Below are 27,729 nucleotides of genomic sequence, written 5' to 3' on the forward strand. Positions count from 1 at the left end.
GCTAACTGCTGCATTTCAATAACCGGTGCGATCTCAGCTCTGAACTTGGTAGAAAAGTCTGCCCAGGTCATGGCATCCAAAGCTGCGTCATCCCCGATGGGATGACCAACCTCCTCCCACCAATCCCGTGCCCTGTCCTTCAGAAGACAGGACGCCAATCTGACCTTGTCCCCCTCGAGACATCTTCTCGTGCAGAAAGCGTTGACCACATCTGCCAACCATCTGGTACTCGCAATGAAGTCCCGTGCCCCGTGGTAATCTGGAGCTCCACATGCACGGAACTCCCTGAAGGTAAGCATGTGCGACCCCATCATGGCCACTGTGACAATAGTCAATTTCGGGTCAAGTCTAAGCCGGACAAGGTCAATGAGTCAAACCGGTCAACTCAATTAGACCTTGTATGATAGGGTTTATATTATGTAATTACTGTATAACTCACTATCTTAATGAGAAAACATCACTTGGAGATTCGTGTGTTTAAATTTCTATAACCTTAGTGCTAAACAATGAACAAGAACAATAAAACAATGTTGCATACTCATAGGGAGTGTGTAAGATCCTAAAACATGGCACAACGGGGTCTAAGGACCTTGCATTGCGAAGCCGGACACTCTCATTCATCACACACGAAAACACTCTCAATCGTTTTCACTCTATCTCTTCTTATGTGAAATCTCTCCCATATCTCCCTAAGTATGTCGAATCTCTCCCAAATCTCTCTAAGTATGTGAAACCTCTCCCAAATATCTCTCTGTATGTGAAATCTCTCCAAGTATGTCAAATCTCTCCCAAATCTCTCTAAGTATGTCGAATCTCTCCCAAATCTCTCTAAGTATGTGAAACCTCTCCCAAATATCTCTCTGTATGTGAAATCTCTCCAAGTATGTCAAATCTCTCCCAAATCTCTCTAAGTATGTGAAACCTCTCCCAAATATCTCTCTGTATGTGAAATCTCTCCAAGTATGTCAAATCTCTCCCAAATCTCTCTAAGTATGTGAAATCTCTCTCAAATATCTCTCTGTATGTGAAATCTCTCCAAGTATGTCAAATCTCTCCCAAATCTCTCTAAGTATGTGAAATCTCTCTCAAATATCTCTTTGTATGTGAAATCTCTCCAAGTATGTCAAATCTCTCCCAAATCTCTCTAAGTATGTGAAATCTCTCTCAAATATCTCTTTGTATGTGAAATCTCTCCAAGTATGTCAAATCTCTCCCAAATCTCTCTGAGAACGAGGAATCTCTCTCAAATCTCTCTTGAAATCTCTCCCAACTTTTTATAATCACTCGGGGCATCCCGACCCTCGAATTTGGCGAAAACAGCCCAAAAACGGAAGTCTACGCGAAAAACGGACTTAAGGAACCGAAACCTCTCTTAGGAACCGAACCCTCCGAACCGAAGGTACAGTTCATGAACCGAACCGAAGTTGCTGACCTATGAACCGAACCGAAGGTACTATTCATCCTAGTCGAACCTCGCATAAAAAGAAGGACCGAACCGAAAGTACTGTTCATTACTGTTCACTACAGTCCCTTCGGTTCTGGCCTCACTTCGGACCGAACCCTCGCCTTCGCTTCGGACTACTTCTCGGACCGAACCTTCGCTTCGCTTCTCGCATCCGGTTCAGCCTCTCGCTTCCGAGACCAGCACCACTCCTGACCAAACCTCGGCCTAGGACCGAGAGGTCTCGCTGGGAGGCTCTTTTCTCCCGGTTTTCAATTGAATTCGCGTTTTAAGCCCGTTTTTAATTATTTTAACATAGGATTTTCACTCAAAACTTTATTTTAAAATATAAGACCCCTAAATTAATGATTTAATCACATTTTAAGGATAAAACCTTATCCAAAAGGGAGTTGGTAAAGTACAAAAGTAGAGTGTTGACCTTACTTTAGTTTATGACGCAAGCAACCCCCACACCCACTCCATGACAACCCACACTCCTCCCCACCATACCTTGTACCTTTTACCCCCTTTCACAAGCCATCCCCACGATCTAAGGGCTAATCATACAACCTCTCTCCTCATTCTCTTCAAACACTCTCATTACGCCAAAGATTGAACTCCAACTTTTTTTCTCTCCAACTTTTCTCTCTAACTCACGATCTCAAGGCTGATCATTAAGTGTTCTTCCACTCTTGGTAAGTGTAACCCATCCTCCTTGTGATTCTTACACTTCATTCTACTCAAATCATTGATAGCTTATACAAACTCCATAACTGTCATGCTAGATTCTCGAAAATCTTCAAGACATTTCCAAGTGTCCTTGAGTTAAACACCTCCATTCTTCAACAATCATCTACGGAAAACACTTAAGGTGAGTTCATACCCCTACATTTTTATGTTTTCTTAAGTTTTTAGGGTGGGAATACAAGCTATAACACCAAGAACATAACTAAAATTTTCTAACAGCCTTCATCAGAAAAGTTGGACTCCATTCACGGACTGTTTTGGACCACTTAAACATTTTAGTTTTCAAAACTGTTTTAGGTGTACGTAGTTCCAGTTCTTAGCTTTAAAATGATTACTTGCACATCTCCATACAATTTTTCTACAATTTATGGTGAATTTTACAAAACTGCCTATCATTTTAAATACAAATCCGGACCAGTCTGTGATTATGGACTTGGTTACACAAGTTAGAGGTCCCTAAAAATTATGGGAGAATTTATGAACCAACTAGACTCATTTTCCAAACTCCCAGAAGTTACAGAACTTGATTTGGACATTTTATGATTTTTCTATAAATTTTCTAATAACAGTCATAGAAAATGTTATAATCAGAAAAGCACTAGCAATTTCATTTCACCTTGTAACATGTTGAGCAAGGTGTATATTATTACGTGTTTATGTATATTTGTAATATATGACATTCTTGTGATAATATCTAGACATAAGCCTGTTAACAAATGGATTTTTACTCGATAAATCATAGATTACATAAAGCGTTATTATTGAAGTATACCCATTACACACAAACGTTAAATAAACTATGTTATGTAAAAATTACGTACCTTACTGTTACTACCTTCGTTTTGATAAACTATAATAGGTATAGTTTACGATGGATTTCAAAATGCATACATTACAAAAGGGAAACTTTCATTATGAAGTGTAAATTCGTTAATGACTTTGTGAGACATTCTCTTCGCATAAATCATAAGTCATGTATTGTAACCAGAGTCTCCTGGAGGGAGAGCGTGATAGTTGTATATAGATCTATATTGGGCTTGACAACCCACACCAGAGCTGCTTGCAACAGCTAGACCGGCAGGTCTGTGGTGACAAGTGTCATTTCAGTTCTACGAGGCCCGAAGAACGTCGTTTTCAGGCCACCTAGGTCATAGTATGGTTATAATAGCTCACAGAAAGTATTAACAAACTTAAGAATTTACGAGAGTTTCACTAATATCATACGCGTTTGGATTGAAATAAACACACATTATTTTCTGTAAATAAGGAAGATTACTCATGCATTTCAGTCTTTGGATACAAGACTACATTATTCATTTTAAGGAAAATATCGGATTTTTCTGGAACAACTATACAATTACATGACGAGCTTTTTCATAATTATATCCAAAAACTTATGAACTCACCAACCATTGTGTTGACACTTTTTCAAACTGCTTGTATTCTCAGGAAATCGCTAATCAGGTAACAAAGTACTTTTGAGGATGGGACGTTGAGGCGTCAAACTTACCATATTTTGTCAACATATTGTAATTGAATTTGAAACATGTAATTCATACAATGATGTAACTCTTTCAATTATATATATATATATATATATATATATATATATATGTTGGTTGTGTTTACTTTCATCACTATTACCATTGTTGTTATGATACTACACATGAAGTCCTCCACCCCCGGACGTTTCCGCCATCCTTGGTTCGGGGGTGTGACAGCCACTACCTCAGCACGGAAAGTGCTCAATCTCTCGTCCATCAACTCTAAGATACCCTCCTTGATCGAACCAAAGATCACAGGAGTCTGCTCAAGTATGGTGCGAGTAATCTCTGAAGAGAGAAACTCCCTAGTCTGCTCATCCATCTGCCCGACCTTCGGGTCTGATCCTGATCCCCCTTCGGCACCTGAACTGTCGACTGCTGGTCGAGGGCGCAATACCACCATTCTGAAAACACATCATAATAAACTTTAGGATCATAAATATATCTCGAGGGATCACTACTATCACAAGTTTCCTGGTCTCATCTCAGTATTCTTGATTTGAGTACGGATCCTCTGCTTTCAGTAGTACGGGCCCATACTACCTTCAACATCTATACGTACTTTCCTTAAGAACTGCCTTGACTCCACCAAGTCACTTTACAACTACTGATCTCTGCTACTACCTTCCTAGGCTCGCCCTAGGGAACTTCTGACTCCACCCAAACCAGTCCTCAGCTGCTGAAGGCCTCCTTGTAATGTCAATTAGCTATTACCTGAATACCATCACATGTGGCGAGACTCAGATAATCCTTCGAGTAAAGGCCCGTCCCTACTATGGTCAGACTCATACCAGAGCTACGCAATAGGGCCGAATCTGGCACTCTGAGATTATTCAACCTTGTTCACATGTGACGTGACGTATTCACCTAATAGCTAACTCCCATTACTTAGAGTCCCACAAAGCACAAAGCAAGCAACATTCAGACGCAGAAAAACTACTCAAGCAACTCTATCCTCATAACAAGGACCTATACTAGCATACAATGCTAAGCTCATACTATCAGACATAACCTAAACAGGCTATCCTACTGTTGTCTACTTAGTACTAACATAAAATTCTTATCAAGCTGAAACACATAAAGCAGGCATATAAGGCATCCCCCTAGATCCTTAGTCCTATACTAGCATGCTGTTCTACTGAGACTGAAGCTGAAACTAAAGCTGAAACTGAAACTGATAATCATAACATAACTTGTATGGGTAATTTGGGAGTACTTACTTGAGCTCGGCTGATCGCATGCACCACACCTATTTTCTCTTTTCAAGGTTCTTTCTTTCTAAAATTCTTTTTACTTTTCTAAAACTCTTTTCTTTTGAAAACATTTTACCACTTCCTTAGTTTGAGTCCAGACACACCCGAAAGTGTGTCAAATCCCTCAAACCAAGGCTCTGATACCAACTTGTAACATCCAAAAATACGAACGAAAATTTTTTGTTTTAATAATAATAAAAATCATATACTGATCGTCACAACATAAAAACCATGTGTCAAATATCTCAACCCATAATAAATTGTCATGAACATTTATGCCAAATCAAACTATGAATCAAAACAAACTCCCAGGAATAAGACTGAAGCTGTGGTGTGTGCGATGCCATCATCCGAAGCTCTTCCCTTTACTTGCGGAAGTACCTGAAACCAAAACTAAAACTGTAAGCACAAAGCTTAGTGAGCTCCCCCAAACTACCTCATACCATACAAACATATAAATCACATACTGGGCCTTACCCACTGCATCGGACCGAAGTCCGGAAACTGACTGGGACCTTCTCCCCTGCACCGGACCGAAGTCCGGACTAACTGGGGCCTTGCCCCCTACATCGGAACGAAGTCCGGAAACTGACTGGGACCTTGTCCCCTGCATCGGACCGAAGTCCAGACTAACTGGGGCCTTGCCCCCTGCATCGGACCGAAGTCCAGAAACTGACTGAACAAAGCATAACATAAACATATCAACTAACATGAACACACATATACTGCATACTGCATTGGGCCGTGGCCCAGAACACATAACACATAAATCCTGTCTAATCCACGAAGGCATCAAACATGCTAACTACTGCATCGGACCGAAGTCCATAAACTATTGCTAGCTAAACGGGTCGGCATTATGGCCTTAGACTCATTCCTACTGGAAGGAAACTCACCTCGTAGCCTAGCTGTTGAAGGAACTGCTCCGAAATCTGTCTGATGTGGCTCCGACTTCACCCCGGCTACAATTCTCATAAGTATCCTCAATCAAATATTGATAATAATACTGAGGGTAAAAGGACTATCTTACCCTTGGCTAAAGTCAACTAATCGATCAAAGTCAACATTCAGTTGACCCGAATCGTCGAGTTGGGTCACCTACTCGTCGAGTCCTTACTCTCACTTTCTTGTTTTAGCCCGTTACTACTCATCGAGTTTGGCATAGACTCGACGAGTTCCTCTTCGAAACTAACACTCAATCAATCTGCATCCGACTCACCGAGTTGTATGAACAACTCGTCGAGTTCTCCTTCAACATATGAACACTCTGACTATGACTCGCCGAGTTGTATGAACACCTCATTGAGTCTGTTCTTGAGGCATGAAGATTGCCTGGGACTCGCCGAGTCAGGGCATTGACTCGCCGAGTTCTTCCATGAATGAGTCTACCCTCCAGCTCACTGAGTCCATCTCTCACTCACTGGTTCCACTAGGCATAACTCGAAAAAGGGAAAATAGGGGACTCGCGACTCGACTCGTCGTGTCTGAAGAACGACTCGCTGAGTCATATGCATGCAAACACTAAATACTTGATTCTGCTCGAAACAGTCCATTCCATTCATAGATCTAGGTTCTTGGGGCTTGATTAACACGTAAAGTTTCCAACTTTACGTGTAAATAACATCAAATGAAGGTTTTAGGGTTCAAAGCACACTATAAGAGTAGATCTAGAGCTTTCATGCAAAATAGCTCCATAAAGGTGCTAGATCTAAGCTTCTTGAACTCAAACCTAGCTAGATCCGAAGGCTAATCATCTCAATGAGTCCTCTATGTTACTACTATGCCAAGAAATGGTTCAAGAATAGCTTTAATGGCTTTGAAAAGGGGATTTTAAGCATAGAAAGAGAAAGGGCCAAGATATACCTTACTATCTTCTGAAAATCCTCAAGGATCTGGATCTCCTTCTTCTCCTCTTGATCTTCCTTCCTTTTTCCCTCAAGATCTTCAAAGAAATACACCAAATCTCACTAAAATGCAAAGAGGGCTCTAGGGTTTCGAAGATCATGCTCTGAGGGGTGATGGGGGCTGACTAGAGGCCCTAAAAGTTGTTTAAATAGGGTGCAAACCCTTGAAATTAAGGTTTCATCCAGACTGGCGGACTCGCCGAGTCCGGACTATGGACTCGTCGAGTCGCCAACTTAAACGTGCTCGAAGTCCCGACTCTACTCGACGAGTCCGACTACTGACTTGTCGAGTTCCCCTTAAAACTTGAAGAACATAATTATATAAATATCATACCAGAATTGGGGTGTTATAATATATTAATAAATCATAATAACCTATTTCTCTATTATTTCTCCAGTCAAGTTGCTTTGGTGAAGGCAACCCAAAATGACCATGCACAACCGGGTCAAGTAGTTACCAAATATGGTTACGGGCTTAGACACTAATCCAACACAAACTTGGTCAAAAAGTCAATGGTTAACGGAAGTCAACAAAAGTCAAAGCCCAAGGCAGTTTAGTACGCCCGACGTACTCAACATACGTAGCCTGACCTTACTCCTTCATTAAGCATTTAATCCCTTAAGTAATTTTCACCCAAACTTAGATCTAGCCTTAAAACATTGCCTTAAGTTAGAAAGTTCCCACCTTTATGATTTTCCATGGCTAGGGATTGTCCAAAAAATAAAACCCCATCTTATTAATCCATTAAAAAGCTCCAATGCAACCAACGCTTCTTCAATGAGTTCCTTATTCTCTAAGGTGCACCAAGAACACTCCAAAGCACTTAAAAATACCTTTTTTCTCACAAGGCTCAAACTAGGGTTAAGGTTTCAAGGGAGGGTGTTGGAGAGGTGAAGGCTAAGAATGGAATGGGTTTGGGGAAGTTAAGGAGCTTAAATAGGGATTAAACAAAAAAAATAGGTTTTGGGCACTGGTTGCGTACACCTAGCGTACTAGGGATGCCCTAGTACACCCAACGTACGTGGCTAACCCAAAAAGTGCCCTAACTTCAAACGGTCGTAACTTCTTCGTTCCAACTTCATTTTTGATGTTCTTTATATCCACGAAAATGTATTGAGGAGATCTACAACCATATCTAAATATCCTAGACTAAAAACTTCTTAAACAAAATTCCATATTTCATGCAAGAACCCGACTTATGACTTTTCCCGTTCTACCCCTCAGCCGAAAATATAATTCAAAGGTTTAGATCTCATAACCATCATTGTTTCCTTCCAAAAGGTCTAAACATTATATCCTTAAGGCCCAAAGCGTTTACACAATCGACTTCTAGCCCATGGCCCTAAAATAAGAAATGATGGGAAACAGGATGTTACACTGTTAGATTTGTATCTCGGTATATAGGATGTTGTTATGCGGTAGTGATCTTGGAAATCTAATCGGGAGGTTGTGGGCCAAGGGTAATCCAACCGAGAGGTTGTGAACCCAGAATGTAGTATTTATGGCAATCCAACGTGGAGGTTGTGGGCCATGGTAATCCAACTAGGGGGTTGTGGACCCAAGGGTATTCCAGTCGATGACTGATTAAACCCAACATGCATGATTATATATGTTATATGTTGTATGGTGGTACTGTGGGGGGAAACTCACTAAGCTTCATGCTTACATTTTCAGTTTATTGTTTCAGGTACTTCAGATGATTGAGGTAAGGCGAAGGCTTGATCATACACATCCTTCGGATTTTATGATATTCGATCTTGGGATACTCTGATTTGTAATTATAACTTTTGGAAACAGTGTATTGTAAACAATTATAGTTATTGGGTTGTTTTTGAAAAATGAAAATTTTACCGTGATTTTTGGGATGTTACAATCCATACCCTAACCCATGCAAACTCAAACTCAAACCCTAACTCGTAAATGCTTATAAAAAGGCTTGAATCCTTTGCATGAAAAACAAAAGAGCTTAAATATGCACTTATTAAATTCCTAACAAGTCTAGAAGTCACCCAAGAACAACCATATGGTGTTGGAGTTCTCCAAACTCCAAGAACTTCAAAGAAAGAAACTTAAATAAACCAAAATCACTTCCCAAGCCTATTTATATGCATGAAAACGAATAAAACAATGAACTTTATGAGTTACAATGCTTATAGAGAGTCTCGAAGGGGGAACTTCAACTAGACAAGGCTTCTCCAAGCACCAATGGTCTTCTTCTTCAACAAGAAACTCCAAAAACTCTCATAAGGCTCACCAACACACATATAGGCTAGGGTTCTAATTCAGAGAGAATAGAGGTTGAGAATAAATCCAACCCTAAACTTCTTATTACTTAAATATGGCTCAAGGCTCGAGACTTAGGATTTTGGGTTGTGATTACGGCTTCGCGTCGCTACTTAATGACATGACGCGCATCACAACCATTAAGTAGCCGCATTGCGACCCTCCCAAAAATCAAAGCAGACTTAACACACACACACACACAGAGAGAGAGAGAGAGAGAGAGAGAGAGTATGTGAAGACTAAATAACGACATCTCTAATATACATGGTCGATGTAAATAATAAAAATTTTGAAAAACAAATTATTAAGGGAAAAATAGTATTTTTCATATCTAAGTAGACCAAATACAATGACAAATCTATAAATAAAAATCATGTGGTTCTCTCATTGAAACCACGTAGATCCTTAATTTTTTACAATACTAAAAGTTAGGTCTTAAAAAAATTTCTATATAATTTCTAAAAAATATTAAAATTTAGATAGGTCCTAAGTCTCACCTTAGATATACAGTAGCTACACTTTTAAAATACACAACAAAACTAAGACATAAGGATTTTCGACTTAACAAAATAAAAATAAAGAATCAAACATATTGTAGATGTCTACTTTAAACTACTTTTATAGACAAGCAAAGAGTTGACACCTATATATCCTGAGACATTCTTATCAAATGGTCGTAATCAAATTCATATCCTCTTATCAAATGGTGGTCGTAATCTAATTCATATCTATATCTATAATGAAACGAGGGGAGGTGATAATACCACTAGGTATGGCCTACTCTCCTTTTTCTATATTAATAATTTTTACAATATTGAAAATAAAAATAAAAAGCTACCTCTCACAATTTGAAAGCAACATCATATAAATCATATAAAACAAGATGCTAAATAACATAAGACATGATTTGATGACAATGTCAAGCTTCAAACTTTTCCAAGTCTTGGTGAACCACGTCGTTTGTAAGATGTAACTTAATGTGACAATTTTGTATATAATTGATATTTTTATATGTATTTTCAACTATTATTTATTTTTATACAAATTTATGAGTTAAGACGGTATTCTAGTAAAGTTTGGCGGCATGTACAAACTTTGGAGTCATAGCACACCATAACAAGCTTTTTAGAACCTTATTAAAAAAAGTAATAAAATGTTGAAAATTGATATACTAGAGAGGGAGACCCAAGTCGATACAATATATATATATATATATATATATATATATATATATATATATATATATATATATAAAAGCAAAAAAAAAATAGAGTTAAAAGAAGTTACAAAGTTGAAACATTAGGGTAGCTATGTGAAATATGAAAATAACTAACCGATAGATAGCTAAAAGTTGTAGGGGCAAAAGTTAAAAAGCGTAGGCATGCATGAAAACCATTGAAGGGTAATGATTAATGAAAAAGACATTAGAAATTTGGTTGAAGAGAAGATCCAGTAGTGGCGTGCATGCGAGTCCTACGCGAAGAACACACACAGAGTAATCTTTAACCCAATTCAACTGGAGCACAAAACCATACTGTGATTTGTGATAAGCGTTGTGTGAAAATGTAAATCAAAAATATGGAACATGAACTGAAGCTGATGATTGATGATGGATTTTAGAAGATTGAGGGATCATGTTAATGAACTGTTCATCAAAATGTCAATAAGAACAACAACACAAAGAAGGAGGTATGGCATACTTACTGCTTTTCTCTCTTTCTTTCTTCTTTCCTTCTGTCATGATGTTTAATGATGAATCATGGACATAACTGATATACAGTGACACTGACTCGCATGCATGCAGAGTAACTTTTCAGGTCAAGATCCACTGGGTTTTTCACTTCAAATCTGATGATTTCTTTCATGAACTTTCACATGATAATTCTGTAACCTACATTACAATGAGAAAAAGACTTTTTTGTTAAATTAGTCGGGAATCAATTTAATTTGGGAAGTATTGATTTGTCCTAAAAATTGAATTATAACTGTTTAGGCTTTATATTACTCAACATACATATTAGTCATGTGGGTTGTTTTGGATTAAAATTCTGTTACTTTTATTCGTTAAAATTTTAATGTTTTGTCCCATTTATTAGTGTGATTGTTCAGTTAGACACAATCATATTTGCCTCAATATATGTTAGAATTTCACATCTCCAATCAAATGATTTTTTATATTAAAAAAATCTCACATACCTAACGTGATACTAGAGGTGAAGTCACCAATGACTCAATGGATATGTTATCAGCTAGACAAGTCTTATAAATCTCAATACAAGTTATTTTATAGAGAAAATATATGACTCCACACGTATAACATGGCAAGAGCCCCATTCTCCCATTTAAGAGACTTAATACACGTCTAATGTCATTAAAAAAAACAAACAAATCATGTTTAATGATCAATTCCATCGAACTTTCATATCATTGACTCAATATATGTCTAGCCATCTATGTTACACATTGTCCTATATGTTTTTACATATTTTGGTGTTGTCAGAATGTGACTTGGATTTTAGCAACCCGAATTAAGTAACCCAATCAGAACAAAGTAAAGAAACATGAATAACGATTTCGAAAAGATAAATGTTCGAAGTAGACTAACTGTCCGGTTATTTTTTTCCGGATTCACTTGCATATGAGTTCGACACAATAGTTGATAGAGTTTATAGTTATAAGTATTCATAGTTAGGGATTCCAATGTAATTACATTGAAAATTGTTTAATAATAGAGTAGTTTTTTGATCCTTGTCTGTATACTAAATAACATCGATTGAACCATATTAATACTTTGTGTTTGTATAATTGCTTTTCCTTTGATTGCTTATGTAACTATAGTCAAACCTCTGACCAGAGAGCACATTTAACAACAACAACAAATGCTTTTACTTGGCTTGTTTTTATTTCATTCAAGACACATTGAATCTAGTCAACAAAATTATTAATTACCATGATTACTAATTTATTTCTCTTAATGTAGCGAAACAAATGTAGCATTTTCCCCTATAGTAGAGAAGCAGACCAGTCCAAAACACAAAATGACGTGGCCACTAAGATAACGCCACGTCACTTATTGACTATCCTGTAAAGCTAGAATGAGATATAGAGGAAAATAAAGTACACCCCACACACCCACACTCCCCAGACCCTACACTCAACAACACTCTCGCAAAAACCCTTTCCCTTTTCCTTTTCTTCCCTCTCATGGCTTGTCGGCCAATCAAACCCTGAAGTGAACACCCTTTAAAGTGTTCTTCCGTTCGTCGGAGTGAAAGAGTCGCCGAAATCCTACTTTTACATTTTCCGACGACTCGAATTTTTGTTGTTGTTGTTGTTGTTGTTAATTTATTTAGTGGCTTTTTGGAATTGGTGGAGTATCGTCTTCTTTACTTTATATGATTTCTTGTTTCTCGAGCGCATTTACATTTTCAGTGTGTGTTGGAACGTATTAGTGAAGATCTCGAGTTCAGATTTGAGAAAAGGAAAAGACAGAGAGAAAAGATGTATGTGGTCCCTCCTCCGAAGCGCTCCGATCCTCTGTCTGGATCCACAAACGGGCAGGATAACTTGAGAATTTACCAGACATGGAAAGGCAGCAATGTAAGTGTTCTTTTGCTCGATCTCTTCGGATCAACCCGTTTTGTTGAGGTTTTGGTGAAAAATGTTTCATGAATCTCGGTTATGGCGACTTGCTTCTTAATTTCTTGGTAAATTTATGTAAGATCGACGATTAAGTTGCGGTCGCTTCGTACAATTTACCCTAGAGCATTGCAACGCTAATTTCACTACAATTTACGTGTTTTTCTGCACGGCGCGTTGTGGTGTTTACTCGTGATACGCGTACCCTAGAAATTTTTATCATTTATTAGCTATTTCTTTTCATGTTGCGAAGATATTATTAGATTGAATTCGTGTTCATTTGCTGTCTTTTTCACAATTTGACCTACAGAACACGCATACATAATAGTAACAATAATTCCTTCACAGTCATCATTTCCAGAAGAAATGAAAAAAAAAACACACACACACAATTTGATTTAAGAAAAAACAGACTTCTGTACATCAACCAAGAGCTTCAATGGTATAATGAGATTACAGTATCCATTCTTATGTCAAATATTTTGCATTGCAGATATTTTTCCTTCAAGGAAGATTTGTATTTGGACCTGATGTAAGATCACTGGTGCTGACCATATTCCTTGTGGTAGCTCCTGTTTCAGTTTTCTGTGTCTTTGTTGCAAGAAAACTGATGAATGAATTTGAAGAACACTGGGGGATATCAGTTATGGTTGTAGCCATTTTATTCACAATCCATGTAAGTTCCTCTCTGTCACTTCATATAGTTTTCAAATTACATTATCATTCTAAACTTCTAATTCTAAAGTCATTTATATAATTAAATGTCTCAGGTTTTAGTACTTCTCCTTCTAACCTCTGGGAGAGACCCTGGTATTATTCCAAGAAATGCACATCCTCCAGAACCAGAAGGGTTTGATGGAAATGCTGAAGGTAGTAATCAAACCCCACAATTAAGGCTTCCACGTATTAAAGAAGTTGAAGTTAATGGTGTCACTGTGAAGATCAAATATTGTGATACTTGCATGCTTTATAGACCTCCTCGATGCTCACACTGTTCTATCTGTAATAATTGTGTTGAAAGATTTGATCACCATTGCCCTTGGGTTGGACAGTGTATAGGCCTGGTATGAAATGTATTCTCTCTCCAAATTATCTTTATATTTTACATTTTTACTTATATTTGTTAGATATGACAAAACAGAACAAACTATACTACGTTTTGCATGTGGGATTGATGTGAATGGGAGAAAAGTCACAATTTTTTGTCCCACATAGAAAGATGGGACAAAGACTTGCTATTGATCTTTTGTCTATGCAAAAGACGTAAATGCCCTTCTCAGTTACAAAATTTGGTTCTTTTGTTATTGTTTGTTTTGGATATTTTCCGGAAACGAATTTTGTTGCTTTTCTTATCCCCATAGTTTCATTTTATTTTGGATGTGATGACCCTTAGTTTGACGCGATAAACCCATGTAAAATTACTATTTTGCCCTTATTTTGCTTTTGTTCTTATTTTTTACACTAAATTACTTATCTGTTCACATAAGGGGCAAACCGGTCATTCTACATGGGACAGGGTTCAAAAATGTTATGAAACCCTCTGATAAGGACCAAAAATGCAAAAGGATTCCTTTTTGGACGTAAATGAAAAGAACAGCTAAACACAGGGACTAAAAATTTAGTCTATTTTTTGGTATGCATTTTTAAAACGTGGGTAAACACAGTAAGGATCAATGTCTAGTGTTGCTTTGTTTATATTTTGTGCAATTTCATGTTTTTTGTACACTTTTCTTTAACTTTTTCATTTGCTAAAATCTAATTGCAGAGAAACTATCGATTCTTCTTCATGTTTGTGTTCTCCACAACACTACTTTGCATATATGTGTTCAGCTTCTGCTGGATCTACATTAAGAGAATCATGGATTCAGAAGACATAACATTATGGAAAGCAATGATCAAAACCCCTGCATCCATTGTCTTAATCGTCTACACTTTCATATCAGTCTGGTTCGTTGGTGGCCTTACTGCCTTCCATTTATATCTCATCAGCACAAATCAGGTCATCAACAATTTTCATTATTTATTTTTTTCCACTAAATGCAACAAATAGAAATTTACTTTCATCTATCCAATTGTATCCTTTTTTTTATGCTGATGTTTTCGCTTTTCAATCTATCTTTATAGACAACATACGAGAACTTCAGATATCGGTATGACAGGAGAGCAAATCCCTACAACAAAGGAGTCTTGGAAAATTTTGGAGAAATCTTTTGCACAAGCATCCCTGATTCCAAGAACAAATTCCGTGCATACGTCCCAAAAGAACCCGGTCTCGGTGGCCGATCGGTTGGCGGCGGTTTTGTGTCCCCCAACATGGGGAAGGCGGTGGAGGACATTGAAATGGGGCGGAAGGCGGTGTGGGGTGATGGTGGTGCCGGAGTGGATAGCCAACTTAGTGACAATGAAGGCTTGAATATTAAAGATGGTGGAATCGGAGAAATGTCGCCGGAGATAAGAACACAAGTTGATGAGGGCGATCGTGCGAATATTATACACGCAAGGCGGTCGAGTTGGGGGAGGAAGAGTGGGAGCTGGGAAATGTCGCCGGAAGTTCTTGCGTTGGCGGCAAGAGTCGGAGGCGGTGGCGGCGGCAGTACTAGCGGTCCGGCGGCGGTGAAGTTGTGAGTGGTAGGTTGGTTGATTAGTAGTGCTTGGTGGTAGATAGGATTTGGTGGTGATGTTTGGGTTGACACGGTGGTTTTATTGGTGTGGTTTTGTGAGTTGCGGGATGGGATCATGTGTAAAATTAGTTGGTTTTTTTTTTTTTTTTTTTTTTTTTTTAAATCATGTCTTTTTGAAGTTTTTTTCTTGTACATTATTTGGTTTAAAACTCGTGGTTGAGTTGATTTCTTGTCAAGTGTTAACAATGGAATTCGATTTGGTGTTTATGAAGCAAGTTTTGGGTTTGTTAAATCATTCAATCAAATGTGACGTTGTCTGAATATCAAGGACAACTGAGTTCTGTTACAAATACAGGCATTCGCATTTTCTAATGCAATTAGGTGGATTAAGCGGTCTGTTAGTAAACAAATTGGACAAATTAGGTGGATTAAATGATCTTTTAAATTTGCAGAATTCTATAAAATCACCAAATAATGTCGTTTTTAAGGAAAAAAAATCCAAAATTAGAATATATTTTTAACAGATTTAGCATAGGGATGAGCAACGGGTCGGACCCGGACTGTACCGACCCGAAGACCAAAAACCGTTAATTATCTCAACCGAAAACCAAACTGGTTTAGGGTGTATCGGGATCCGTTTCGATCCGATCCGGTTTTGGGTACCAAACTAGGTTTTGGACTGAATTGGACTTTGGGAGTGTTCGATACGGTTTGAGTCCGGTCCGGTCATGTTCCTGTTCTTATTCCTAGTTTATATATATATATATATATATATATATATATATATATATATATATATATATATATATATATATATATATATATATATATATATATATATATATATATATATATATATATATATATAGAGAGAGAGAGAGAGAGAGAGAGAGAGAGTTAAGTTCATATATAAACCTTAATTATTCTGTCAATGTGTGAACCAATGAGAATTTAGAAAAACAATAAATGATTAATAAAACAAATAAAAGTTAATTTTGGAAGCTTACATATAATTATTTACTAACCAAAAAATGAAGTCGTGTATTTTCCCTAAATTATGGTTTCGGTTACAAACTTTATATCTTTATCCGCTTTTTGAATTTGATGATTGTGATTCCAAAAGTTTAACATAAACCAAAATTTTCCAGAGCAAAAAGTTGCATGTCAAAAAAAGACTACGTGAGAACAATTATTCTTAAAGAATGAAAAGTTAATTGTGACTTGGAAAACGCGTAAATCAATCTCCAAAAAAATTGACCTGAAAAGTTAAATTTCAAAACAATTAATTTGTATTCTTAAAGAATGCACACATTTAATATACAAAATCAACCAAAAAACATGAAAGTATTCTTATAGATTTTCAATATGCAGATTTTATTATATCATATTCTTAGAGAATGCACGTACAATACTTAAGAGGGTTACTTTATTGTATTTTTCTTTACGAATGTTTCTATTATTTTTCAAAATCTTATATTATTCTTCAAGAATTTGTCCAATTGTATTTAGTTTTTTAGTCTTCACTAAAGACTTTTTTTTTTTGAAGAACCTAACTATTATTCTTAAAGAATAAGATATATGAACTTATAATTTATTAATTATTCTTCCAGAATGAGAATGATAAGAATAAAGTTGACTTGCATTCTTGGAGACGTTCAAATCGAGTTTTAATAAAAACGTGATAACGATAAGAATAGAAACTGAATTTTCAAAGCATTTAAAAATAGTAATTTGTATTTTTTTAAATTTAGTTTTTTAGTAATTAATGTGACTTAGTTGCCTAAAATAAATGTAATTTTCATTTATTTCTCTTAATAAAATATCTTAGTTTTCTACAATTAATTAAGGGTGATTATATAATAAGAGAAAATGACAAAAATAGCCAATTACACTAATTGCATTACAAAAATAGCCAAAAAAAATCGAGATTACATATTTAGCCACCCATTTCGTAGATGAGAAGGTCCCATCTGCGAAATGGGCTTCTCATCTGCGAAAGTACAACTACCTAAAGCGCAGTTGTGCTTTAGGTACTTGTACTTTCGCAGATGAGAATTTTTTTTTTTTTTTTTTTAATTTTTTCTGTATAAATAGGGGTAATTTCGCAGATGGAATAGGTCCATCTGCGAAATCCTCTGAGCCTATCTGCGAAATGATGCAATTTTTTTTATTTTTTATTTTTTATTTTTATTTTTATTTTTTTTAAGTTTGACTATGAAATGAATTTGTTTGACTACGAAATTGGCTTTGCTATATAAAAACTTTTGTAGAAAAAATATCATTTTGGTTGTTATTTGTTTGTGAAATACTCTCTACAATTTGCTCAAAAAATGATTGAATATTTGGTTTGTCTTGTAACCGGTGGGAGATGACAAGTTAATGGAACTAATCTGGAATACATATGTCCACAGGGAGGTATTTCTGAACTTGCTTTGATATTTTCTGAGTATATTAGTTATAGTGATTTTGTATCTTTGGTAAGAAGCAAAATTGGTTTGTTAGACAAATATAGAATTAGTCTTCGTTTCCACCATCCTGAATTAAATTATTATATAGCTATAGTTGAAGACGTGGATGTTAGAATGTTGATAAACGTAATCAAATGTAGTGGAGGAAGGGCTGTGAAAGTGTTTGTGGTGGTTGATGAAGTTGAGGAGGTTAATGGGGGCGGTGAAATTGGAAACCAAGTTGTTGGTAATTTATGCAGTTTTAAAGGGAGCAACGATCCGATAGGTACTTTCAATACTCCTAGTGTACCTCAGTTTCACAGTGTTGCTGAAAATGTTAATGTTAGTTATTCACCTATTCACTATGTGGATCCCGAGAATTACAAGTATGTTGGTGATGATGATGTTGGTACATATCTTAATCATGTGGGTGGTCGTTGTGATGATGTTGCCGAACAAGAAGTTAAACTTATGAATAGGCGTGTGGTAGATAAAACTAAAAAGAAAAAAAATTCAACTCAAAAAAATGAAAAAAATCATGTTTACGGGCATTATGTTGATGTTGGTGATGTATGTTTAGATATAACCGAGCTACAAAGTAATTCCGATAGAGATGATGAAGTTAAAGCTAAGTATCCCGATAACCTTTTTCACGGTATGCCCCCTATACCAGCATGGCCAGTTGATAATAATGAAGATATCCCAACACAGATGGTAGACATTAATCTTCAAAAGATTCAATGTGAGAGTATATTTAAAAACAAAGAACTTTTAAAGCGGTGTATTGGTAAAAAATGTCTTCGAGAAGGTTTCCAGACGAGGACAAGTAGATCCACCAAATCAAGGTATGAAGCTGTGTGTGTTTCGAAAAATTGTTCTTGGTTACTAAGAGCAAAAGCAATTAAAAATACTGATGGACTTTTCCAAGTGAATAAATTTGTTAATGTACACACATGTTCTTCAACATTGTTGCAACCTAATCATCGACAAGCAAACAAATATGTTTTGGGTGAATATGTTGCTGATGTTTTGGCTGAAGACTATAGTAGAGTTTATCGGGGAAAAGAAATTGTTAATGATATGAATGCTCAATTGAATATCAATATCTCATACCATCAGGCATGGCGTGCGAAGCAATATGCATTGTTGTCGTTAAGGGGTACGAAAGAGGATTCTTTTACCAAACTTCCGGCGTATTGTCACAACTTGGCCAAACATAATCCGGGTACTGTCACACATATTAAAACAGATGCTGATGATCGGTTTGAGTTTTTGTACGTCGCACTCGGTTGCTCGGTTAGTATTATCATGTCCTAATTTTTTTTTAATATTTATTTTGGTGTATTTGAATAGATATACAATGTATTGTAGGTACGAGCTTTTGTCAATTTTTGTAAGCCGACCCTAGTAGTAGATGGAGCTCACCTAAAGGGAGAGTTCAAAGGTACCATGCTACTTGCAGTTACTAAGGACGGACAAAATCAAATATTACCGGTTGCATATGGTATATGCAAAAATAAGTGTACTGATTCTTGGACATGGTTTTTTCAAAAACTACGTGATTGCATAGGAAATATGCAGGAGCTTACAATTATATCTGATAGGTCTCCATCTATAGCAACATCCGTTGCCAACATTTTTCCTCACGCTCATCATGGAATATGTGGTGTCCATTTGTATTTCAACATAGTATCTAGATTCGGCAAGAGTAAGACGGTTAAAGGAATTTTTTGGGAGGCGTGTAGGGCGTACACAGTTGATGCTTTTGATGCTGCCATGGATGTTATGAAAAAGACAAAAGAACCAGTATGGGAGTACTTAAAAAGTATAAATCCAGAAACCTGGTCAAGGGCACATTTTAAAGGGAACCGATACAATCTTATGTCGTCCAACAGTGCGGAGTCTATAAATGCATTATCTAGACACGCACGTAAGGTGCCAATACTTATGTTGATTGATTTTTTTCGTGCTACAATGCAACAATGGTGGTTTCAAAGACGTAACTTTGCAGGTATTACGTAAATTTGTAATATTAATGTTTTATTAGTTTCGATGTTATTGATTTTAACTTCTTCATTTTGGCTGTTTTTTTAGCGGAAGCAACAACAACACTTACCCCTTGGGCGGATGAAGTTGTAAAAGAAAACAAGAAATCTTTTACCAAATGGGATGTTCGCATGATCTCAAATACGAAATGCGAGGTCAAAAAGGGGGCACAAAATGTGATTGTTGATTTTCAACATATGACATGTACATGTAGGCATTGGCAACTTGATGGGATACCTTGTGGTCATGTCATAAGATGTTTAACAGTGAACAATTACCAAGACTGCTCGAGGTTTGCATTAAATGCTTACCTTACCGAAACACTGAGGAAAACATATGAGGAATCAATAAACCCTCTGCCGAAGCCATCCGAATGGGAGATCCCCGATGATTTGATGATTGTTAAGCCACCTATAATGGATAAACATCAGCCAGGCAGACCAAGAAACACAGACCGCATTCCATCCCAAGGCGAGGGTCCAATTATAAAAGAGTGTTCTACATGTGGTCAACTAGGACACACGAGAAATAATTGTACTGGAAGGGCGTCTGGTAGCAGAGCAGGTCACATAATTTCTACTGCAGAAATGACATATAATATTGGTGGTTCAGCGGGTTGCTCACAAACCTATAACGCTGATTTTGATATAAAACAACCTTGAAATTAAGAGTAATGACGAGTTGTTAGCTTATTATGTATTGTAATATTTTTATTAACTCTTACAAGACATTGCTATGCTTTCATATTTTAGTTAAGTTTGTTGATTATAACAATGAATGAAGCCTTTATATTATAAAATATAGTTTGCAGATTTATTTTAACAGTTACAACATGTTATTTAAAAAAAACAACAAACGATCCTTTGGCAACCTAATCTGTTTCATGATAATATTACAACAACTTTATAACTAATTTTTAAACTCAGGGAACTGCAACGGGTACTTCTCTTTCTCCATTGTTATATAGTCATCCCTAATTCTCATTTTGTCTTCGAAACGATCCTTTTTTACCATAATGTGTATCAACTGCTCATCCTTCTCAGCAAGTCGTTTTTCAGTCGTTTTGATTGCCTTCTTACTCTTTTTTATCCAATCTTTATGCTCTTTGATTTTGTTTTTATTGAGGTCAATCCATTCTTCAGCTTGTTTGCATTCCGAACCTATATCATTAGCAAGTTGAGTGAGAAGTCGGGATGACTCTTTGTCCTCTTCTTGTTGTGCTTCAGCCTTCTTTAATTCTTCAAAATTTTCATGTGACATATATGACCCGGCTGAAGAGGGTGTAAAAAAAGGGTCTACCGAATCACAGTAGTAACAATCTACTTCGTTGCATGAGCAAATTTCGAATTTGTGTGAGGAACTCATAATAAAATCGATATTGTATTAAACTGGAGCAATAAGTGGTATTTATACATACTAGACAGTAATGAGAAGTCCAACTTTGAAATGACTAGACAGTAATGACAAGTCACTGTAGTAACCTGCACATCCCAGTGGGTCCCTTAAGTGACAAGAGATAAATGACAGTTTGACATGACAAAACACTGCATAAAGCTGAAATTCGTAGTCCAAATATAACCATTTCGTAGTCAAAGTATTATTTCATAGTCTATTTATTTATATAAATAGATGTTTAAGATCTATAAACCAAACACCCAAATCACCTAAACGAAACGAATTCCCATTATTAGAAATGTCGTCGAATGCAGCAAGTTCTTCGAATGAAGTACCTGGTTCCAATTCTGAAAGGCCATGGACGACAAACGAGGTGTTAGTTCTAACACGGTGCTGGCTAAGTGTTAAGGATGGTGAACCGTTACTTGCTCCCCCGCATTGCCTAATTGGTGATGAATGGAGTCGCATCACATCTTTGTTTAACCATGAGATGGGAGAAGGGCAAAAAAGAGAAAAATCAGATGTTGTTACTAAGTGGACGGATGTAAAGGAGGAAGTGACATGGTTCAATCGAGCATGTAGTTATGCGAAACGTAACAATGTTCGTTGTCATGACGAAGAATAGTTATTGGAAGTTGTTACAGAGTTTTACATCTTTGAGCATGAAGGCAGAGACTTCGAATATGAGGAAGTTTGGAAGGTTGTTAGAGATAAACAGTATTTCAAGTAGACCGCTCTAATTTGTGTTAAGAATAAGCCATGGACTTGTGTTTTACGTTAATGCTTTGTTCGTATTATGTCGTTTTTTTCATGTAATTGTTGTGATGTTTTAATGGTTCATGGAATCTTGTTACTAATGTATTCTAATATATTTTGATAACTAATGCAATGGCCATTTATTAACTCAAGTTAATCATACGAGTTTCTCACATAATAAACTAAAATATATTAACTCAACTTAATCATACGAGTTTCTCACATACTAAACTAAAATATATTTTAAACATATGAAATACATACGAATTACATACGAAATACATGAAAATAACCTAGTACTCACATAATAAACTAAAATAGATTTTAAACAAACGAAATACATACGAAATACATAAGAAATACATGAAAATAACCTAGTACATGAAAATAACCTAGTACTCAAATAATAAACTAAAATAGATTTTAAACAAACGGGATATATTTCAAAATATTCCAAGGGGCTTCAAACTGGAATTCCAACCCGTTACTTAATGACTTGTATTCCTCCTTAGCAGCTTCCAAGATGACATCCTCAGTAGCATTTAAACGGGTGTCGTCAATTTTGGTATAAAGATCGTTGAATAATAGAACTTCGGTTTTCATTTCATACCATCTTGCTAAGATGTCTAGTTCGTCACGATCGTTTCTTGTAGCCATTCGGTTTTCAGCATTGAAAATATTTGTTAAACGGCTCCAAAACATTGGATCATTCAACTTGCTTGTCTCGTACACATGAATATAAGCATGTGTAAGAACCAAGAACTCTTCATTGCTCCATGATATATAAGTCATTTGGATTGAAAGAAAGAGGGTAGAATCTAAAAAACAATATTTGAACAACTATATTGGTTAATTTAATAACGTTTTGCATGTAACTTAGGGTCAATTTATAGTAGTTTCTACACAAAATCGTAGTCCAAACTTCTAATATGTCTGCAATTCATAGTCTAAATTAACTGACGAATGCAGTGTACTATACTTATAACACAACAGATCACTGTTCGAGTTGACAATTCATCCCCGGTTGAATGACAACACAATACATTGCTGTTTGAGTTGACAAGTCATTGCACCAGGAAAGTAAGGAGTCGTTATAAATAGATTTCAATATCCGTTGTAATTGTATTCTATTACTTCCCTCCTTGCAATTATGGACTCACCACGTATATGGAGGAACGCAGAGGAGGTCGCTTTGGTTCAAGCTTGGATTACAACTGTAGAGGTGGATTTTCCACCGGGTCCCCCACAAGTTCGTGCTGGATCATTTTGGTCTCGTGTCTGTCATTTGTTTCACCATTTAATGAACCGCACTCAATATCGAAGAAGAAGAGATGTCAAAGCGAAGTTTCTGGATATGAAAATGAAGGTGAAACAATTTCAACGTATTTATAACGAGTTGGATAACGAACATGCAAATACGGATGAAGACATTCTACGGCAAGTGGCTTTGGAACTATACCGCTTTCAATACGATGGTAGCGAGTTTACCCACTTAGATGCATGGAATGTTTTAAAGAATGTCCCTTATTTTTAATATGCATGTTGGTTAAGTTAATTGTTTTTCGTTATTTAAGTTGCTTGTTGTTGTATGTGTCTAGTCGTTACTATTTAATAAACGTCCATTTCTTTTAATGTATGTTGTTTCCTCAATAGCCAATATTTAGAAAGCAATAAAATAAAACTGGGGTACATAAATAACTAACACATAATACGACATAAAAAATAAACTGGATACATGGATAACTAATACGTAACACAGCAGTAAAATAAAAATGGAGTACATAAAAAACTAATACATAATACTACATAAAACATAAATGTGCTACATGAATAACTACTGCATTGAGGGAGGTAACAGGACCACCGTTTCATTTGGTATTTCCCAATGCTCATATGATGGTATACCATTCACCAACTCAGATCCATATGCAACTCGATACACATAATTAGTGAACTTGTATTCAACCATTCTTTGAATGGACTCAGATGTACGGGTTCTTAGACATGCTATAGCGTGGCCACATGGTATACCGCTTTTTTGCCATTTACCACAACTACATACCCTTCGTTCAAGTTGTACGTTGCTGGTGGCAAAAGTGTCATGGACTTCAAATGTATCCCCATACAAACGTTTTGCATTACAATTGTAAGACTTGTTGAGACTTTTTTGAACCTTACTCTCAACGTAAGGGGTCAACCCACCAGACAACCTCCCTGTAAAATTTGATATTTTAATAAAAATAGCAGCACAATAAAAAAAAACAAAATATAACAATCTCCCTTACCAGCCAGTTCGGCCCGTTCAGCATACTTTGATTTTATCGACGTGGTGGTTAACTCAATTATCGTTGTTATAGGAAACTCACGTGAGGATATAATTTGCAAAATTTCAGGGACGTCAATCGATTTAACATTGTAACGTATTTTTGGGAAAAATGCTCTTGTCCATTTTGAAATCGGTATATCGTCAAGCCAGTAAATTGGACTCATAAGCAAGGTGCAGAAAGGTGGTTGCCTACATGTACTTTGCAACCTTTCGAAACACAAGTAAAAATCATCAACGCTATATGCATTGCATGACTTCCAAAACAACGATTCGACTTCCGTATTGTTATTTCCGATAGACTCACGTATCTTTCGAGCTATATATTTAGGACAATATCCATGATAGGAATCCGGGTAGGCACTGTCAACACCAAAGTCTATGTTATCACACATGTTGCTTATGAAACCAACCTCTATGTCCTCACCTAAACAATCTCTTAACCTCATCATGAACCATCTCCATGATTCTTCACACTGTAAGGTTCCCAAACCAAGTGCTAAGAGTAGTGGTTCATGATTTCCATCTAAAGCCACTGCGAAGTACATTGTTGTCAGAAAGCTCCCAAGAAGGGGTAAATAACCCACATATATCAGCGGTATCATGCACCTAAGGAAGGTACGAATCTACATAAAAACGAACACATATTAGTGTTATGTAAGAACTAATCGACATACATTACCATGAAATATTGTATAACTCAATAAAAGAAGTATGTTATACCACGCAACCTAAAGCCACAAAACAGAATTGAAAGCGGTTGCTATCGGTTTTCTTAATGGCTGTGAAGGTATTAGGATTTGTTCTTTGAAGGTTATGCAAGAAAATTGGTAGTTGAGAAAAGGTTCTTTGGCTGTGACTACTCATTTTCAATACCGATAATTGTGCTCTACAATGATCACACAAATGGAATTATAAATAGAAAATATTGTATCTCTACTGATCAAAATTCATAGTTTAACCTTTTAAATTCGTAGTTGAACATTTTGAATTCATACTCAAACCCGTTCATTTCATAGTCAAATTTCACTGACCGACATGATAATACTACAGAATGTACTTGTTTGCATTTCATAGTTGACCTTTTTGAATTCATAGTCAAACCAGTTCATTTCATAGTCAAATTTCACTGACCGACATGACAGTACTACGGAATATACTTGTCTGCATTTCATAGTTGAACTTTTTGAATTCATAGTCAAACTAGTTCATTTCATAGTCAAATTTCACTGACCTACATGACAATACTACAGAATGTACTTGTCTGCATTTCATAGTTGACCTTTTTGAATTCATAGTCAAACCAGTTCATTTCATAGTCAAATTTCACTGACCGACATGACAATACTACGGAATGTACTTGTCTGCATTTCATAGTTGAACTTTTTGAATTCATAGTCAAACTAGTTCATTTCATAGTCAAATTTCACTGACCGACATGACAATACTACAGAATGTACTTGTCTGCATTTCATAGTTGAACTTTTTGAATTCATAGTCAAACCAGTTTATTTCATAGTAAAAAAGAATTGTCCGTAATATGATTTATTCTATAAATGGGTGTCACTCATTATGAAAAAATTTAACTGAGAAAGTAACTCCGATTTAAAAGAATAAGAAGGCTAATGGCATACTGCAATTGTGGAGGAGAACGTATCGTTAGGATTTCGGGTACAGCTAAAAACCCAGGAAGATTGTTCTACGCTTGCCCGTATTTGGTATCATGTTCTTACCGTCATTCAAATTTAAACCCTCGTGTTTACATCACACAAATTTATTTTCTTACTGTGGATATTAAATTTAACAGGGACCAAAATGCGGGTTTATCAGTTGGGTTGATGAAGAGAAGGACCAATCTTCTATGGTAATAGCTAAAGTAGCTAACTCTAATAAGCTCTTTCAATCAGAAAATAAGAAGTTAAAGATAGCGTTGGTTTGTAGTTGGGTGTTGTTCTTGGCAGTTCTTGTTTACAAGTTGTAAGCTTTTCAATATTGTTTTTATGGTTTTGAAGTTGTTAGGTCAATAAATTGTTGTATTTGTAACGTTAAAACAAATGTTGTGGTCGTTCTTATGTTGAATTTATTGATAAGTAATTAGTAGGTCATTAAATTGTTGTAATTGTCGTAACGTTATATTTTTTGTCATCCGTTGAGTAAACTCTAAAGATAAACTAATAATGAAATCCAACATTAATTTGTATATACATTTATATAATCCAACTACAGAGGAGCAAGACTAGACCCCCAAATAATTTTTGCCATCCGGAGACGGAACTCTAAAGCTGCGTTCTTTGGGTCAATAAGAACACGTATTGGTTGACCTGAAACCAATTGCTCCATAAACATACAAAGAAAAACACCGCAATCTCCCAAATGACTACTTTGTTGGGGAACGTTTTCTTCATAAATGAATTGCATATTCAATGGAATCCTTGGGATGTTCCTCCGCGCCCAATACTTAATCTTGTCCAAATAATTTGCCACCCGACGTTCAAATTTGGAAAAGATTCCTTCGGATTGGAATTTTTCATAAGCACCTCTACCAAGACTGTCATAAATATGCACTTCCATTGACGCTAATCGTAGTTCCCCAAATAGCCAATGATTAGGGGATGAATGAATCGGCAATAAGACCTGTATAAGGATCAGAAAATAAAATTATGTTTATTTACATCACAATACAAAAACATCACAATACAAAAACATAACAAAAAAACGATATTATTTTCAATATAAACTATTAAGTTTACCGTATCAACATCCCACCAAGCAACCATGAAGTTGGGGTATGTAGCAATACCAGCCATAAACGCCCTCCAGTCCTGTCCTTCTTCCAAAGCATGAGAAACAAAAAAATTTGGAGGCATTATTGTATGTCGGTCGCTCTCAAACCGTCTCTCCATCAAAAGTCGGTACCAAATGGTTATATGCTGCACACATGATACTTTTGTTATTGACTAAAAAACAATTAACTTTTAAAAGAATTAATTAACAATTTATTTACCGCTGACTCCAACCATCCGTCGTGTGTATGCCCAAACAATGAGCTCCAAAAATCTCTATCTAACACGAAATTAAACAAACGATGCTGCACATCGTATGAATGCAATACATAATTTTGGATGACATCCTCACCGCCTGCTACGTAAGGTTGCAGGCGCAACATGGAGAAGTCATGAGCAACACCAAAAACTGGAGGAGGAACGGGGCTTGTTGATTTCATATCAACCTTCTTTTTTGTTCTTCTTTTTTGCTTCGGTGTCGTGTGCAACTAAAAACAATATTCAAATGTTTAAATGTATATCTTTCAGATAATTCACATAAACATA

General features: G+C 36.3%; 3 protein-coding genes across 4 annotated transcripts; 2 read left to right on the top strand and 1 right to left on the bottom strand.

Annotated features, from left to right (window-relative positions):
- The first annotated feature begins 12,301 nt into the window (after positions 1–12,301).
- Positions 12,302–15,725, top strand: LOC111902028 (probable protein S-acyltransferase 7). Of its 2 annotated transcripts, none has more exons than XM_023897898.3 (5): positions 12,302–12,773; positions 13,306–13,488; positions 13,583–13,876; positions 14,578–14,811; positions 14,937–15,725. In XM_023897898.3, exons 1-5 carry the CDS (start codon positions 12,675–12,677, stop codon positions 15,435–15,437), a joined length of 1,311 nt encoding a protein of 436 aa, XP_023753666.1. In that variant the 5' UTR covers positions 12,302–12,674; the 3' UTR covers positions 15,438–15,725. The 2 variants fall into 2 exon arrangements, with proteins under 2 accessions (XP_023753666.1, XP_042754599.1); XM_042898665.2 differs by lacking the exon at positions 12,302–12,773 and adding an exon at positions 12,827–12,880.
- A 2,838-nt stretch (positions 15,726–18,563) lies between these two features.
- LOC128133071 (uncharacterized) lies at positions 18,564–20,357 on the top strand. Its single transcript, XM_052770081.1, has 2 exons — positions 18,564–19,176; positions 19,252–20,357. The coding sequence occupies exons 1-2, from the start codon at positions 18,592–18,594 to the stop codon at positions 19,900–19,902; spliced, it is 1,236 nt and encodes a 411-aa protein (XP_052626041.1). The 5' UTR covers positions 18,564–18,591; the 3' UTR covers positions 19,903–20,357.
- Positions 20,358–26,215: 5,858 nt separating this feature from the next.
- On the bottom strand, positions 26,216–27,306 carry LOC111879656 (uncharacterized). The gene is made up of 2 exons (XM_023876112.3): positions 27,151–27,306; positions 26,216–27,034 (listed from the first exon to the last, which is right to left on the bottom strand). Exons 1-2 carry the CDS (start codon positions 27,301–27,303, stop codon positions 26,621–26,623), a joined length of 567 nt encoding a protein of 188 aa, XP_023731880.2. The 5' UTR covers positions 27,304–27,306; the 3' UTR covers positions 26,216–26,620.
- Positions 27,307–27,729: the final 423 nt, after the last annotated feature.

This window comes from Lactuca sativa, chromosome 3 (assembly GCF_002870075.4).
Source record: "Lactuca sativa cultivar Salinas chromosome 3, Lsat_Salinas_v11, whole genome shotgun sequence".
Taxonomy (NCBI): domain Eukaryota; kingdom Viridiplantae; phylum Streptophyta; class Magnoliopsida; order Asterales; family Asteraceae; genus Lactuca; species Lactuca sativa.